This window comes from Phodopus roborovskii, unplaced genomic scaffold (genome assembly GCF_943737965.1).
Source record: "Phodopus roborovskii unplaced genomic scaffold, PHOROB, whole genome shotgun sequence".
Lineage (NCBI taxonomy): Eukaryota > Metazoa > Chordata > Mammalia > Rodentia > Cricetidae > Phodopus > Phodopus roborovskii.
Genome location: NW_026126611.1, coordinates 6,117,826 through 6,133,851, shown reverse-complemented (window position 1 = coordinate 6,133,851; position 16,026 = coordinate 6,117,826). Strand labels below are relative to the sequence as shown.

Sequence of the window (16,026 nt, the reverse complement as noted above, 5' to 3'; positions counted from 1 at the left end):
TGTTCTTGAGATCTGATTCCAGGTAATTAGTGTATCTTTAGTCAGGGATGTTTGTTTTAAAGCACTGGCCAAGTAACGGTTTTTCTTAAACAACATCCTTGCAAAGATTATAAGGAAATCTGTGGGTGTGAAGATGTGAAAATTATTGTGAAAGATTGTTGCACTTTGTTTCACTGTTTGTTATAATTAGTGATACTAAGTATTGCGGTCTTAGGTCTCTAGATGTACGATTTTTCATAGATGGTTACAATGAAATGTTTCTTCTAAGAACAATAGGATTCTTAGTTAACTTATAATCAAGGAACCTTAGAAGTAAAGTTTTAACACTTGGAACTGATACTATTTCTTTGAAAAGAACTGGTGTATTTTTGCTTGACTAGCTGGCAAGTGTCTATGCTCTTCAGAGGCACATTAAAAATAATGCACTGTGGCCAGGCGTTGGCTCTGATCCCAGCACTCAGGAGGCAGAGGCAAGCAGATCTCTGTGAGTTCGAGGCCAGCCTGGTCTACAGAATGAGTTCCAGGACAAGGCTCCAAAGCAATACAGAGAAACCCTGCCTCGAAAACAACAGCAACAACAAAATACTGCACTGTGCTAGGTGCTGGCAGTGGCACATGCTTTTAGATCCCAGCACTCGAGGCAGAGACAGGTCGATCTGGACCAGCCTTGAGTTACAGAGCAAGTTCCAAGACAGCCAGGGCGCAAAGTAACAAAAAGACTTCAGTGTTGAAGCTTTTCCTCAGTATTAAGTGAATAAAGCTTATATGATTTTAAATATCTTTGTATAAAGTTAACCAGTGTGATGTATGTTAAAAGACTCCCTTGATTTATGAAATACTATCGGGCTTTGGCTTTATTTGCATATATACATACCCTTTTGCCCAATTTTCACAAAAATACAGCCTTTTCTATTGTACAGGTATGTAATCATTGGTGTGCAAAAGGAAACAGCAGTGTAACTATGACTAAATTTAATATAGGCTTATCAGTGTCATAATAGATGTCACATTTTTTGTTCAGTCTGCTTTGTAAATAACTTAGGATTTATGGCTGCATGTGAGGCCAACAGTCCTCATCTCTGGAAGTGGATGCTTCACTTGCTGGGGAAAGGTTAAGTGATTTGTGAAAGTAGTAAGGCTAAGTTGGCATTACTGGTAATCTTGTCATATGATCAGAGCTTTGCTCCATAAAAGGCCATTAGCCGAGCTGGTAGAAATGAGGCATTTCAAGCTCAGGTTGGGTGTCAGCAACAGACATTTTATTTTTCACAGTTCTGGAGGCTGGACGGCTTGGTCACTGTGATCCAAAGGTCTTAGCTCCTAACACGTCAGTGGGGAATAGGTTGTAAGGGATACATCATTCATTGTGCAGCAAGCATCAAACACAGTGGCTGCTCAGTAAATGTCAGCCACTGTTAAATCCTGAAGTCTCCGCTACGGTGACAGACCACCTCCCTTTGTCAAGCTACTACTCAAGTACAAATACAAGTTTGGTTTTATTTTCCCTAGATGTCCTGGAACTCAACAGATCCACTTGTCTCTGCTTACCAAGTGCTGGGACTAAAGGTGTGCACCACCACCTAGCCAAATGCAAGTTTGTTGGAGAGTAGTTTTTTTTTTTTTTTCTGGTGTTACCGGACCTTATAGTCCCATTAAAAAGAAAAACTGTTGCCTCCTAGCCACAAGAGTAGAATCTGCCTCTGGGTGGGGACATACCATTGTCCTCTCCCTTAAGACTTAGTGCAGTGCAAGTTGCTCACCTGGCTAAGGGAGCACTGCTCAAGAGGGCAGACATACTGTAAGGCATGCTGAGGAGTAACTATACCTTTAATGAAATAACCTAGTTCCCCTTCCTACAATCTCTGCCCTCGGCATACAGAGCCACAGCCAGGCAGCTTCCTCGGTTTGCCTGCTGTCTGCTTTACAGTAATTTTTCCTTCTTTCCCAGCACTGCATTTCCTCTCTCTAGAGGCCCCTGCCTCCTCTTAAGAGAAAGATTTATGAGTTTGAGGCTAGCTTGACCTACCAAAAAAAAAAAAAAAAAAAAAAAAAAAGTTCCAGGGCAACCAGAGCCGTTACACAGAGAAACCCTGTCTTCAGAAACGAAACAGGTGTCTTTCATGTGAGTAGTGTTTGAACATAGGTGTGTATATCACGGGTGTGCCTAATATATGCGCTTGTGAGCTTCCTGCCATATGGGTGCTTGGGGTGCTTAACGGGTATGCCATCTCTTCTGCCCCCGTAGCTTTTGCCATGTGGCAGCAGCCTGTCCACCACGTGACACTTCCTCCCTCTTCTCCCAACCCATGCTGCTGCTAGGACCTTGTCCTCATTGCCCTTCTAATACTTAAGTAACACTGAGGCTGCCCTTTAGAGAACTATCATTTAATGTCCCTTGATAATATCACTCCAAAGCTGGCAGGCCACCCAGCTGAGCCCAGCCCTTAATGTCTTCCTGCCTGTGTGTGTTCACCGTTTTGAATAAAAGGAAAAGAAGGAAGAAAAAAAAATCTGGGGAGGACAGTCTTGGAGGGTGCTATGCAAAACAAATATTGGAGATTGAAGCTGGAGAAGATCAAGGAGATCGCTGTTCAGTAACTGAGAGAATGCAAATTATAAAAGCATTAAGTGTATAGTTAAAATGGCAGGCTAAGACAAGCTTGGTTAAATACAGTCCTTGGAAGCAATTTGAGGACAGGGGTGTAGCTTAGTGGTGGAGTGCTTGCCTAACTAGCATGGTCACAGCCCAGGTTATCCCTGGCATGGCAAAAAAAGTTTATGGACAAAAGGAATTAAATGCATTAAGGAATTAATGCATTAAGTCCAGCATTGCAAGACAGGTGTCATATTCTCAGTTTGGTGAATGAACAGTTAGTCGTGGTGGTTGTTCTCTGATGTTGAGGAGATGAAGCAGGATTGAGAATTCATGCCATCCTGAAGCTACTGTCTCAAAATGAATACTATTCCTGAGAAGGCGAATGTGAGCATGTATCAAAGAGACCGGCAGAAGAGCTTGTCTTCTCAAATGTATTTAGTATGGCCTTTTGTAAAAACAATATTCACAAAACATCATTTTTCTGACAGTTACTTTTGCAACTATTCATGAAACAACCCAAGACCCATTCAGGACCCTCAGTAGCACTGTTAAATTCTTTTTCTTTCTCCAGCCTATGAATATAGGTGTTAGGAAACTATTCTAGGGGCTGGAGCTCACAACCGTCTATAACTTTAGTTCTAGGGGATCTGAAGCCCCCTCTGACCTCCACAGGCTCCTGCACACATGGCATGCATACACATACACATATTTATGAAGAAAAAGCTGGGCATAATGATGTACATCTTTAATCCCAGCACTTAAGAGGCAGAGGCGGGCGGATCTGTTAGTTTGAAGCCAGCCTGGTGTACAAAAGTGAGTTCCAGGACAGCCAGAGGTACATGGAGAAACTATGTCCCCAGAAACAAACATAAACAAAAAAACCCCACAAAATGTTAAAACAGCAACAACAAAATTAATTCTAGCTCTCTGCTTCCTGTGGGGACTAAAGTGTGACCAGCAGCTTCCTTCTACTGTCATGTTTCCTTTTCCTGATGCCATACCTCTTGCCATGATGGACTCTATCCCTTTGCAACTGTAAGCCAAAATAAAAACTGATTTCTTCCTAGCGGGGGGAGGGGGGGAATAAAAGGAAACTACTATTCCTTTCTCCGTTATTTTTAGATTGCATCTGGCCCATGCATAGCACTCGGTAGACATTGTAAGGAGCCATAACAGACTTCTCATTGTTGCGGTTGGTCATTCTACAACAGCAGTTAGCTTCTTGAGGCTTTCTGCTTTGCCGGTTCCTGGTAGAGCCTCCAGGCAGGGGACAAAGAAATGCACACCTTGCTCCTAAAAGAATATATTCCTACTCGCTTCTTCATGTGTGGAGGCCTGGTATCAGAGGTCCTTAACTGCTCTACTTTTGAGCCATTTCAGCAAACCACCATCTAACCAACACAGCCTGTGTATCTAGCCAGCTTGATTCAAGGACCCCTGACTCTACCATGAGACTGGAATTGTAGGTGGACTTCCACATCCACCCAACATCTACCTGAGTTCTCAGAATCCAAACTCCGGTCCTCTTGGTTGCACACATGCTTTAATCACTGAGAGAACTCCACAGACCATGTTGTTACTGAAAGAGACAAAAGCAAGGTTCGTGTAGCTCCTGACCCTCCTCTGTTTTCCAAATGCTCAGATTATAGACCCCTGCCACCACGCCTAGCTAGCGCACAGAGCACAAGGAACACACTAGTGCTCCTCAGATTTACTGCCTAAAACGTGCTAGGCACATATCATAAAACAGTGTAAGAAGGGAGCAAGAATACTCTGTATAGCGTAATAGAGGAAACTAGAAACTAAGAATTACATGTTTAAGCAGAAAAATAAGATTAGGAATAAGAGCTGAGGGGACACCAAAGGTAGGAGTTAGGAAGGCTCCCTAGAAGAAGTAAACTCTAAGTGCAAGAGATTTCTAGCTTCACCACAGAAGGCTGCACCACTCACCGAGTCTTCAGATAGAAGAAATAAGCTCAAGGTAGTAATGACTTTGGATTAGATCTGGTAAACTTGATAGCCTTACAAAAAATTTAAGCAGAGAGGACCAGTCTGCTCATAGCCAACAAGGTTAGAGAGAAAGATTTCAGAGCTGTCAACATAATGGGTGGTAACTGAATGATGGGGTGGATGTGGTGTTTCCCCGGGGGGAACTGCTATAAAATTGGGTAAGAGACCTTCAGAAAAAGCCCACAAAGGGGACTAAAGAGTGGCCAGAGTAGTAGGAAAATAGAGACCTGGAAATATTGGTTAAGAGCACTTATTGCTCCTATGGAGAACTGGGTTCGGTTCCCAGCACCCACATGGTAGAGAGAATCTCAAGAAGCCAACTGCTGTTGCTGAATGAACAGCAACAAACACAGAAAAGTCTTTGTAATAAAACAGCTCCTCACAACTGGCTACCGAGAGCGATGCACGGGCCAGATGCAAGCTAAAAATAATGTATGGAGAAAAGGATAATAGTTTCTTTTCATTTTTCTCCTAGGAAGAAATGATTTATTATTTTGGGGTTTAGAGCACTTACTGCTCTTTCAGAAAACGGGAGGTCAATTGCTAGGACCTACAGTAGGGGCGCTAACAATCTGTCCTAACTCCAGTCTCAGAAGATCTAACACCCTCTTCTGGCCTACTCAGGTGCTGCATGCATACGAAGTACACAGACATGCAGACAAAACAATATATATAAATATTTATATTTATATATATAATATATATATACATACATGTATATATATATATATATATTTTTTTTTTGGTGGTGCACGATATTGATCCCAGCACTTGGGAGGTAGAGGCAGGCAGATCTGTGTGAGTTCGAGGCCAGCCTGGTCTATAGAGCTAGTTCCAGAACAGGCTCCAAAGCAATACAGAGAAACCCTGTCTCAAAAATAAGAAATAAATAACATAAAAATAAGCGTTACAAAAATGTAATAAGCAGCCGGGCGTTGGTGGCGCACGCCTTTAACCCCAGCTTTCGGGAGGCAGAGGCAGGTGGATCTCTGTGAGTTCGAGGCCAGCCTGGTCTACTAGAGCTAGTTCCAGGACAGGCTCCAAAGCCACAGAAAAACCCTATCTCGGAAAACCAAAAACAACAAAAAAGATGTAATAAGCATGAAGCATGGGGGAGTTCCTTGCAGTTCTCGGACTTGTGGGAGCGGGGAACACAATCCAGACTACTAGAAAAGTTTACACCCGACCCCACCTAAGAGCCCCCCAGACCGTGTGCACACCCTCAGGCTCTCCCACGGCCCCAGCCCGCGCCGGGACTGTCTACACCCCACCGGGACCCGGCACACCCAAGCGGCATTGAACCCACCCCATCGCACCAGACCAGAGCCTGCGCCCCACCGGCCTCGGGGACTTGGGCCCGCCCATCGTGGCGCGCAGGCGCGCGGGGGCGTGGCGTGGGGCCCGGCCCCGCCCCCAGCAGGGCTGTGAGACAGTCAGAGGGAAGTTTTTACCTCGGTGGTGGTGGACGGCGCCCGGGACGGCGCGGCGACAGGATGAGTGCGGCCTCGGACCCCGTGGTCATCGTCTCTGCGGCGCGGACCGCCATAGGTGAGTGTGCCCCGGCCCACGACCACCTCCCCGGCAGGTGCGCCGCCCGAGAACCGGGCTCGCGCCCCGGGCAAAGGGGGGGTGGCCGGGCCGGGCGGCCGCGGACTCCACAGACCCGTGCCTCGCGCCACGCCCACGGCCCCGCCCCTCGCGCGGCGATTGGCTCCCTGCCGTAGAGCCACCGCTCTGCCGGACTCACCCATTGGCTGCCTCTGCGACGGGCTCGCTCTCCCGATCCCTGATTGGCCCGCTCCGCCAAGCACCATCGGTCACGCTGTGGGGGTGAGGGCCGCGAGCTGGTGGTCTGAGCGGAGGCGCGGGGCAGGCTGTGGCCGCCGCATTGTCCTGCGAGCCCCCCGTCGCCTGTGGCCGCCCCCGGCTCCAGCCTCTCTGTGTGGGGAGCATGTGGCCCCGGCCTACTCCTCGGGGATGCTCAGTGTGCTCTTGGCTCACCTGCCGTCCCTCTTCCCCGTTCCCTTGGAGGCTCCTTCAACGGTGCCCTGTCTACTGTGCCAGTCCACGACCTCGGGACGACTGTCATCAAAGAAGTCCTGCAGAGGGCCAGGGTGGCTCCAGAAGAGGTGTCCGAGGTCATATTTGGACACGTTTTGGCGGCAGGTAACTCCTCAGTAACCCCAGGAGTGATCAGACACACACACACACACACACACACACACACACACACACTCATTCAGTTGAACTGAATGTGTGGCATTTTAGGGGTGACAGCAGGAAGGATGGCTGTAGCAGAACAGGTACACCCTTGCCCACTTGCCATGAGATAGGTTGTTCCTGACTATGGGAGCTTCCTCTGACCATTCCCTGCTGATAACATGGGGCCTGGGTGTGTAGCTCAGGGGTGAAGTGTGTGGCTGGCATGCGTATGGTCCTGAGTTCACTGTCCTGCCTTCCCTGTGCTCCCTCAGCATACATTGAATTGATGGTAGAGATAATCGTTAGTATTCAAAACCAGCTTCTGCTCTTACTGCCTGAGAACATTTGTATGTGTGCAGGTTGGATATTTCCATGCTTGAAACACATGGAGCCAGGATTGTTTCGATTTCAGATCCCCTCACCAGATTTTGCACCATGTCCAAAATGGAGTATCATTGTTATACCAAACTTGGGTGTCACAATTGATATCTCAAGAAGCCAGGTTCACCAGGTTGTCTTTCATAAGCTACCTGGAGCAGCAAAATGGATAGTAGACGGCAGAAAAGGGAGATTTAATTTACTTGAACTGGAAAGAGAGGCAAAGAGATCTATCACCTCTCACAAAACCTCCAATGTCCAGAAGTGAGACTAAACTTTAAATAGAGGGCTGGAGATTTGTGCTTCTAGACAGGCTGGTCAAGTTATGGCCCCACCCACTGTTGGCCCATTGTCTGGGCCTCTCTAGCAAGGTGGTCTGACAAGTTGTCAAAGTGTGTGAATCTTTTTCTATGCGGAAAGTTCAACCTCTGCCTGCTACCAGACTTTATCTTCTACCTTCTCCCAGCATGGGATTCCTAAGGGACATCCAGTTTGGGGCTCAGCGTTTCAGTAGTCTGATAGATTGAGGAGCACAGGTGTCTTCTCTAAAGCCTGTCTTCCTTAGAGCCTGAAGAGATGGCTCAGCAGTTAAGAGGACCTGAGCTCAGTTCCGAGCACCCTCATGGAAGCTTAGAGCCCTCTCACTCCAGTTCCAAGGAATCCATCTCTGTCTTCTGTCCTCCACAAGTACCAGACACCCTCAAACAAACATACATACGTGTATACACACATACATATATACACACACACATATTCAGCTAAAATATTCATATATGTAAATATATCTTTGGGGACTGGAGAGATGGCTACCAGGTTAAGAGCACTGAATGCTCTTCCAGAGGTCCCAAGTTCAATTCCCAGCACCCACATAGTGGCTGAAAACCATCTACAACGAGATTTGGTGCTCTCTTCTGACATGCAGGCAAAACACTATATGCATAATAAATAAATCTTTAAAAAAATAAATAAATCGTTGATTAGCCTCAAATTTATTGTGAGCCTACTGCCTCGATTTACAAACTGCTGGGATTCCAGGTGTGAGCAACCACATCAGCATGATTTTCTACGTAGCTTTCATGTACAGATTTTTATTTCAGTCCCCCCCTTTTCTTCCTGGGTGTCTTAATGCAAAGCTTCTAGGAGCAAATGCTCTCCATGTCTGAATTATACCTTGTGTGTACAGGCTGTGTAACTAGCTGGCTGTCACCTTTGGTCTTAATGACATTCCTTGTCAACTAGGAGGAAAAGTCGGGCCCTGTAGACATGAGGTTCTGTCTTGGGTATTGGGAACTTGTTTGTAGAGGAGGAGGCTGTTGCTGAAACACCCAGCAGTCACACAAGCTGCCACCTGTCCCGGGCCTAGGGTGGCAGGCAGAAAGGGAGGCAGGTATCTGTGCTGCTGTGAAAACTTAGCTGGCCTGAAGGCATGACAGAGGCCAGGCCATCTCCTCCGGGGCATTTAGCCCACACTTGTTCCCTGCTTTTACCTTTCTCCTCGATGGCCTAGAGGCTTCTGTGTTCCTCATTCCAGGTTGTGGGCAGAACCCTACTCGACAAGCCAGTGTGGGTGCAGGGATCCCCTACTCGGTGCCAGCATGGAGCTGCCAGATGATCTGTGGCTCAGGCCTCAAGGCCGTGTGCCTGGCAGCCCAGTCCATAGCCATAGGCGACTCCAGCATCGTGGTTGCAGGAGGCATGGAGAACATGAGCAAGGTAAGGAGGTGCAGGGGGAGCCCCCCCCACCCCCCTGGCCCAGGGCACGAGGGGAATGACTCAGCATGGACCTCCCTCTGTGCATGTTCACTGTCCTTCAGGCCGGAAGAGAATCCTGTATGCTGAGCATCCTGTCAGCCAGGCAGTGGAGGCAGAGTATGCTTTTTCTAAGCTGTAGTTCCAGAAACATACAGTGTTTTCTGAAGTGAAGCCAAAAGATTGGATGGTTTCAGCCAGGGCGTTGGTGGTGCACACCTTTAATCCCACCACTTGGGAGGCAGAGACCATGATCAAGAGCATGGTCTGTACACACAGCACAGGGACAGATCTCCACCATTTCAGATTCCAGAGCAGGAGGAAACAGGACCTAGGCTCCTTGTCTTTGACTTGCTTTCCCAGTGTGAGGGAGAGTGGAGTCATGCGTGGACACTTAACCTTTTTGTCACGGCCCTTGGTCAGGAGGGCCCCCGGGGACCAGACTTGGTTGATCTCCTGGAGGTGGGAACATGGGGAAGCCTCCCATGGAGAACTATGCCCACTCCCTGCTGTTCCCGAGGCTGAGGCTGAGAATCATGGGAGCCCCAAGCTCAGGACCAGCCTAGCTCACACAGCAAGACCTTGTCTCAGAAACCACCAGAAAGAACCTGTAGACCTGCACCCGGGCTGTGGTGTCTGGTCACACCAGCTAATACGGCGTCAGTGCTGTTTTTCCCAACGTACAGGGTTGAGGGAGAAATAGAAACGAGCAACTTACAGAGGGATAGATTGGTAAGAGAAGGCAGGTGGGACTGTGCTAATGCCAAGAGGCTTCAGGCCCTGACCTGGGGGAGCAGGTAGTGGGGAGAAGGGCTTGATGCGGGAATGAAGAGGAGGGAGCGCCGTCCGGGCCATTCTGAGTCTGCGCTGCATCCTCAGGAGGGGACTGATGACGACCAAGTGTAACCCTGTTCTTACTTCTTGTTTCCAGGCCCCTCACCTGGCTCACCTGAGAGCAGGAGTCAAGATGGGTGAGCTGCCACTGGCTGACAGCATCCTCTGCGATGGTCTCACAGATGCGTTCCACAACTATCATATGGGCATCACAGGTGAGGCCGATTGCACTTAGGCTGACAAGAGCTTGTGCCTGTGAGGCTGTTAGCACAGGCTCTGAGGTAGATAAGTGATGTTACCAAGCTTTAGGAACACGGGTAGTCAGTGCAGTGGCCTGCCACGCACAGAGATCCTGCTGCCTAGCTGTGCACCATCATGCCCAGCAAGCTGGCTTGTTCATAGCCTTATTATGACAGAAGGTAAGGTTTGAAGATGAGCCAGGAAATAATATTAATATTAAATTTCCTGATTTAAGAAAACCTGCCACAGTTTTCTCCTTCCACCATGTTCATCCCAAGGGTCCAGGTCAAGCCATCAAACTGGGCGGCAAATATTTTATCCTGTGAGTTAGCCACAGAAGGGCAGTGCTAACTAGTAAGGCAACTGTATCAATAGAGACTGTGGATACAGATTTCTGGAAGTCTGCAGACCTAGAAGGGGAAAGAGATTTAAATGTGAGTAGCTTGAGCTACCAACTCCCAGCCCATGGATATGCCATCTGCCTTTTCTTCTCCTCAGCTGAGAATGTAGCCAAGAAATGGCAAGTGAGTAGAGAAGCCCAGGACCAGGCTGCAGTTGTGTCCCAGAACAGGGCAGAGCATGCCCAGAAAGCTGGCCACTTTGACAAGGAGATTGTGCCAGTGTTGGTGTCTTCCAGGAAAGGTGAGTATGGAGACCCCAGCAGACATGAGCCTGTCTGTAGGTATGAGTACCGCAAGGACGGTACATAGGGATGTTTGTGAACTTTGGTCTTTACAAGTTAAGATGTAGGCGTTATACATCTCAGTGTGGGAGAGCAGATGCGATGCGTTCTTTTGAGACATGGTCCTGCTGTGTAGCCCTGGATGGACTGCAGCACACTATATGGACCAGGCTTGTCTCCTCCAGTTTCTGCCAGCTGAGTTCTGGGACTACAGGTGAGCTACCACACCTGGCTGGAGAATGCTGTCTACAGGGGATATGGTGACATGGGAAACTGTCATCTTCAGATTGTCCCCAGCTGCAGTGTGTATGCAGCGGGTTCCATGAGGAGTGTGTGTGTGTGGTTGTCAGAAGACACAACTCTCACACACAGTCTAAGTAAATTGGAGGTACACCTCACCTCCCATATGCAGAGGATGCATCGTGTTAGGTTACTGTCCATGATCTGAAGCAGAGACTGCAGACTGTTTCCTTATCAATAGCTGACCTCCATGTCCAGCTCACACAAGGTGGGCTCTTCCACTCCTGAGCACTCGGTTGTAGCCAGCTAAATGTAATGACTCAGACCCATGTGCATGCATACAATAACCTGTGTCCCTGGGAAGGCCTGTGCATTTGGGACACTGTGAGACTGTCTCAGGAAGAGTTCTCATGGGGTAGCGTGCAGTAACTCTAGAAATTTGCTACTGGAATGAAGAGGGTAAATGTCAATAAACCTCTCTTCCAAATGGGAATCCTCTTGTTTGAGAAGTCCCCAGTCCCGGCTGCTTCTCTGGACTCATCCCGGGCAACTGCTCTTCCTTTCTGCAGGTCCTACTGAAGTGAAAATTGATGAGTTTCCTCGCCATGGGAGTAACATGGAAGCCATGGGCAAGCTAAAGCCTTACTTTCTTTCTGATGGGACAGGAACAGTCACCCCAGCTAATGCATCAGGTGGGATTTCTGAAGGGCGCTGAGGGCAGTGCTGACTCTGGTGAGGTCTACCCAGTGAATGTGTCTTTCTGCACAAAATAAATCTGGGTTTAGGGGCAAAGCCTGTAGCTTCTATATGCTTGACTATTTATTCTATTCTTAATGAAGTGATTTGCTTTCTTGAAATCTAGTTTAAACATATAAGTGAAAAGAATAAAATTAAAACTACAAAGTTGTCTGGGCAGTAGTGGTGCACACCTTTAATCCCAGTTAGTATTCTGTGAGTTCCAGGCCAACCTAGTCTACAGATTGAGTTCAGAACATCCAGAGCTACACAAAAACCCTGTGTAGGCATCTGAAGTTGCCAGGCATGGTGAGGCACCCCTTAATCCCAGCATTGCACCAGAGTTCTACGAGGTTGAAGCAAGGACTTCAGAGTTTACTTTCCTTCGTACTTTTCCAGTTCCAGAAAGTTCCCAGTATCTGCAAGTGAAGTCCTGGCTTATTCCTTACTTTCCTTCCATTTCCCTGTCATATTCTAGGCTTGACCTTTACCATTTTTCCTTTTTTTTTTTTTTTTTTTTTTTTTTTTTTTTCTCTTTTGGTTTTTTGAGACAGAGTTTCTCGTTGTAACAGCCCTGGCTGTCTTCAAACTAGCTCTGTAGATCAGGCTGTGCTTGAACTCACAGAGAGCCACCTGCCTTCTCTCCATAGCATTAGGACTAACAGCACAGGGCACCATCCAGCAGCCGTGACCATTTCTTTCTAAGTACACTGTGAAGTCTGGTGAATCACAGCAAATGGTGTTGCCCGCTCTTGTCAGGAGCTTAATGCTTGCAGGTGGAGACGGTGGTGGTCCTGGGCCTGTACCTGACACACAGAGCGCCATAGAAACCAAGTCTCCTGTTTACAGGAATAAACGATGGTGCCGCTGCTGTGGTTCTCATGAAGAAGAAGCAAGCCGAGAGTCGAATGCTGAAACCTTTAGCAAGAATAGTTTCCTGGTCCCAAGCTGGCGTGGAACCTTCCATTATGGGAGCAGGACCAATTCCAGCCATAAAGCAAGCTGTGAGTCTTTCTGCAGCTGTTGAGCTGTGTTTGTTTGTTTGTGACAGATTTCTGTATAGCTCAGGCTGCCTTCAAGCCTACTATGTAACTCAGGACAACCCTGAACTCATGGACTTTCAGCCCCTTCCTCCCAGCTCCTGAGATCATAGGTCCGTACCTGCATATCTGTCTGCCCCGTCTTTGTGAACTCATCCTTGGCTTTGGTGATGCTTTGAGGGCATCCAGCTCCAGCTCTGCACAGGCTCCTCTTAAGCCTCTCCTTCACTCCAAAGTGTGAGGGCATGCTTGATTCTGTTGTTTCTGCCAGCTTTGATTTGTTGTTTGCACTTTGCAAAAACATTGTATTCCCAAAGCCTTAAGTGAATTTAGTTTCCTCCCTAACATTTGGGTCACACATTTGTGTAAGTACTTGCGTCTTTGTGTTTGTGCAAAGGTGTAAGGAGTAGGTTTTTCCTCCTGCCTCTGGTCTTGTCCCGCTGCTGAGCCAGCCCCAATTAACACACAGACTCTCTCTGTATTAGATATAATGCCGTTGGCCAGTTACTTGTTTCTTATCGGCTGGCTCTGTCTTAAGTATTAGCCCATTTCTGTTAATCTAATATCTCCACATGCTTTTATCTTACCGGGGAATGGGGCCTGTGTCTCGTTTCCCCAGCCTCTCCATGTGTGAGTGAGAGAGAGAGAGAGAGAGAGTGAGTGTGTGTGTGTGTGTGTGTGTGTGTGTAGAACTCAGAAGTGAGACCTGACATGAAGTGCTTTTATTCATTGAGCCAACTCGCTGTACCCTTCCTGTGTCTTTGAGACAAAGTCTCACAATAGTCTGAAATTTTCCAGTCAGGCTAGGTGGCTGTGTGGCCCCAGAGATCTGCCCATCTCAGCCTTCCCAGCAGTGATCACAGGTGAACCGCCATGTCTCCTGGTCTTTGTGTGGGGGGATTGTTGTTTTCAAAACAGGCTTTCTCTGTGTAGCCCTGGCTGTCCTAACTCGCTTTGTAGACAAGGCTGGCCTCACAGAGATCCGCCTGCCTTTGCCTCTGCTGGGATTACAGGAGTGCACCACCATCATCCAGCGTACCTTTTTTCCTGATGTGGGTTCTGGGGATTGACCTCAGGACATTTGCGCTTCACCTGCTGAACCCCTTTCTCCAGCCCCAGGTCAATCATTTTAATTTTATTTTAAACACATGGGTGTTGTTCTTTTGCTGCAGCTATTGCCTATGAAACACAAACACGAGACTCAGCGCCCACGTGGAGTTTATTGAGAGAGGGGAGAGAAAGGGGGGTAGCTGGTGGCCAAATGAAAGCAGGAGAGCGAGAAAGAAGAAAGAGAGAGAGAGGAAAGAGAGAGAAGGCAAGAGAGAGGCGCACTTGGTGTGCTTGCTTCAGAAGGGAAATTTGTGCATGCGTAACTGAGTTCCCTGGCAGCCAGGTAAAGCTTGAGCAGCCAGGTAAAGCCTGCTGTAGCCATGACATGGCCATGAGGGTCTGCCCCATCGTCGGGGGCGGGGTCAGCAGGCTGCTGGTTCCCAACAATGGGGGATTTGCTTGTATGTATGCCTGCAAACCACTTGTGTGTGCCGGTGCATGTCAGGTCCCCTGGGACTGGAGTTAGTGACTGCATCATGAGCCCCCATGTGAGTGTTGGGAACCAAATGGCGGTCATCTGGAAGAGCATCAGGTGCTGAGCCATTTCTCCAACCCTAGATTGTTTTAAAAGTCAGATCCGAGTGTGCTGTATTCCCCGCACATAACAGATGCTGTTGTTTCATATTTGGACAGTTGACTTTCTGTATTTAGTACGTCCTTCTGGTTGTGAGGCAGGGCCTTACTCTGTATAAATTTACACACTGTCCTGCCTGAGCGTCTGAGGTGCTGATCTTACAGGTGTGTGTGACCACATCTATGTAACCATCTGCCTTTTGAATGGAGTCAGCTTCACTCAGGGAAAGTGTCTGTTCCAGAGCTCAGCTAGGAACAGTCCATTCTGACAGTGGTTCCACATGGGGTATCATTACGCAGGCTGACTGGAGCCTCTCCAGCCCTTGGTTTCCAGACAGAAGCCACCGTGGCACACCTAGCTTTCTAGGCAGTTTCCTAAGAGGTGTGTCTTTGAGGGGTCTATTCCGAATATCACGTATAGCCTTTCTTCCTTTTTAGTCGTGTGCAAACATGCAGGTGCCCGTGGTGGCCACAAGAGGGTGTGATATGCCATACAGCTGGAGTTATGGCTTGGAGCCATCCAGTGTGAGTGCTGGGGTCTGAAGTCTCATCCTCATGATAGAATAGAGCAGCAAGAATTCTTCACCCTGCACCACCTCTCCAGCTGCTCGCGTATATACCCTTATGCCAGCAATGAGTAATTTGACTTTGGTTCTCGGGTCTTTCCTGTAGGTTGCAAAAGCGGGCTGGTCCCTGGAGGATGTTGACCTGTTTGAAATCAATGAAGCCTTTGCAGCCGTCTCTGTTGCAATAGCCAAAGAGCTCGGATTAAACCCCGAGAAGGTAGCCACATGACCTTGCACAATCCATGTTTAAGGTTGTAAAAAGCAAAGGATCAGGTTATTTCTCAGGACTGGTCACCTTGGCAAGAGATGAACAAATACTATTTAAGTTTCAGTTGCCTTTTGTTGTTTTTCACAGCAAAGAACTGAGTGTGTTAGCTCACAGTGAACAGAACATTCTAGAAACAAGGGAACCAGCAGGTGTCACAGGCAGAGTTTACTCCTAAGCTTCACAGTGAAAGTTGAAAGAGGGGTTTCCTAGCATAACCCTGAGAGGAGGAAGGTGAACTGGGTGAACTGGGGGTGTCAGCCTGTGTGCACACAGGCCTGGCTTAAAGATCCTCTCCTTTCCTGCAGGTCAACACGGATGGAGGAGCCATCGCCTTGGGCCATCCTCTGGGAGCGTCTGGCTGTAGGATCCTAGTGACCTTGTTGCACAGCCTTGAGAGGACGGGGTGGGACTCGTGGGGTGGCAGCCCTGTGCATTGGGGGTGGCATGGGGATAGCAGTGTGTGTTCAGAGGGGATGACCTGCCTGGCAGCCATCGTCCTGGGACAAACGGTTCTTGTTAAAAGGGAACTCAGAGGACCAAAGTGAGGACAGGAGTCCAGGTGCACAGCGTTGTACTTTAATGTGAGATGCCCAAGGCTAAGACATTGCACCGGAGGCTGCTATAAATTAAAGGGAAATCCATCAGTCATCAACGGGCCCCAGAGTGAACAGCATTTTCATAACTTCCATGTTTACTGTCTTTAGTTTCTGGGTGTAATGGTCTCTGATCATTGATTTTTTTTTTTTGTTTTTGTTTTGTTTTGTTTTGTTTTTGAGATTATTTGGTAGATCAGGCTGGCTTTG

At 48.0% G+C, this 16,026-nt stretch overlaps 1 protein-coding gene across 1 annotated transcript; it reads left to right on the top strand.

The window, feature by feature from the left end:
- The first annotated feature begins 6,051 nt into the window (after positions 1-6,051).
- Positions 6,052-15,715, top strand: LOC127237731 (acetyl-CoA acetyltransferase, cytosolic-like). The gene is given in 10 exon segments (XM_051206113.1): positions 6,052-6,154; positions 6,638-6,772; positions 8,718-8,899; positions 9,867-9,984; positions 10,508-10,651; positions 11,501-11,623; positions 12,516-12,670; positions 15,062-15,172; positions 15,529-15,621; positions 15,623-15,715. Coding segments are annotated over 10 exon segments (1,194 nt in total). The 5' UTR covers positions 6,052-6,099; the 3' UTR covers positions 15,701-15,715.
- The last annotated feature ends 311 nt before the right edge of the window (positions 15,716-16,026 follow it).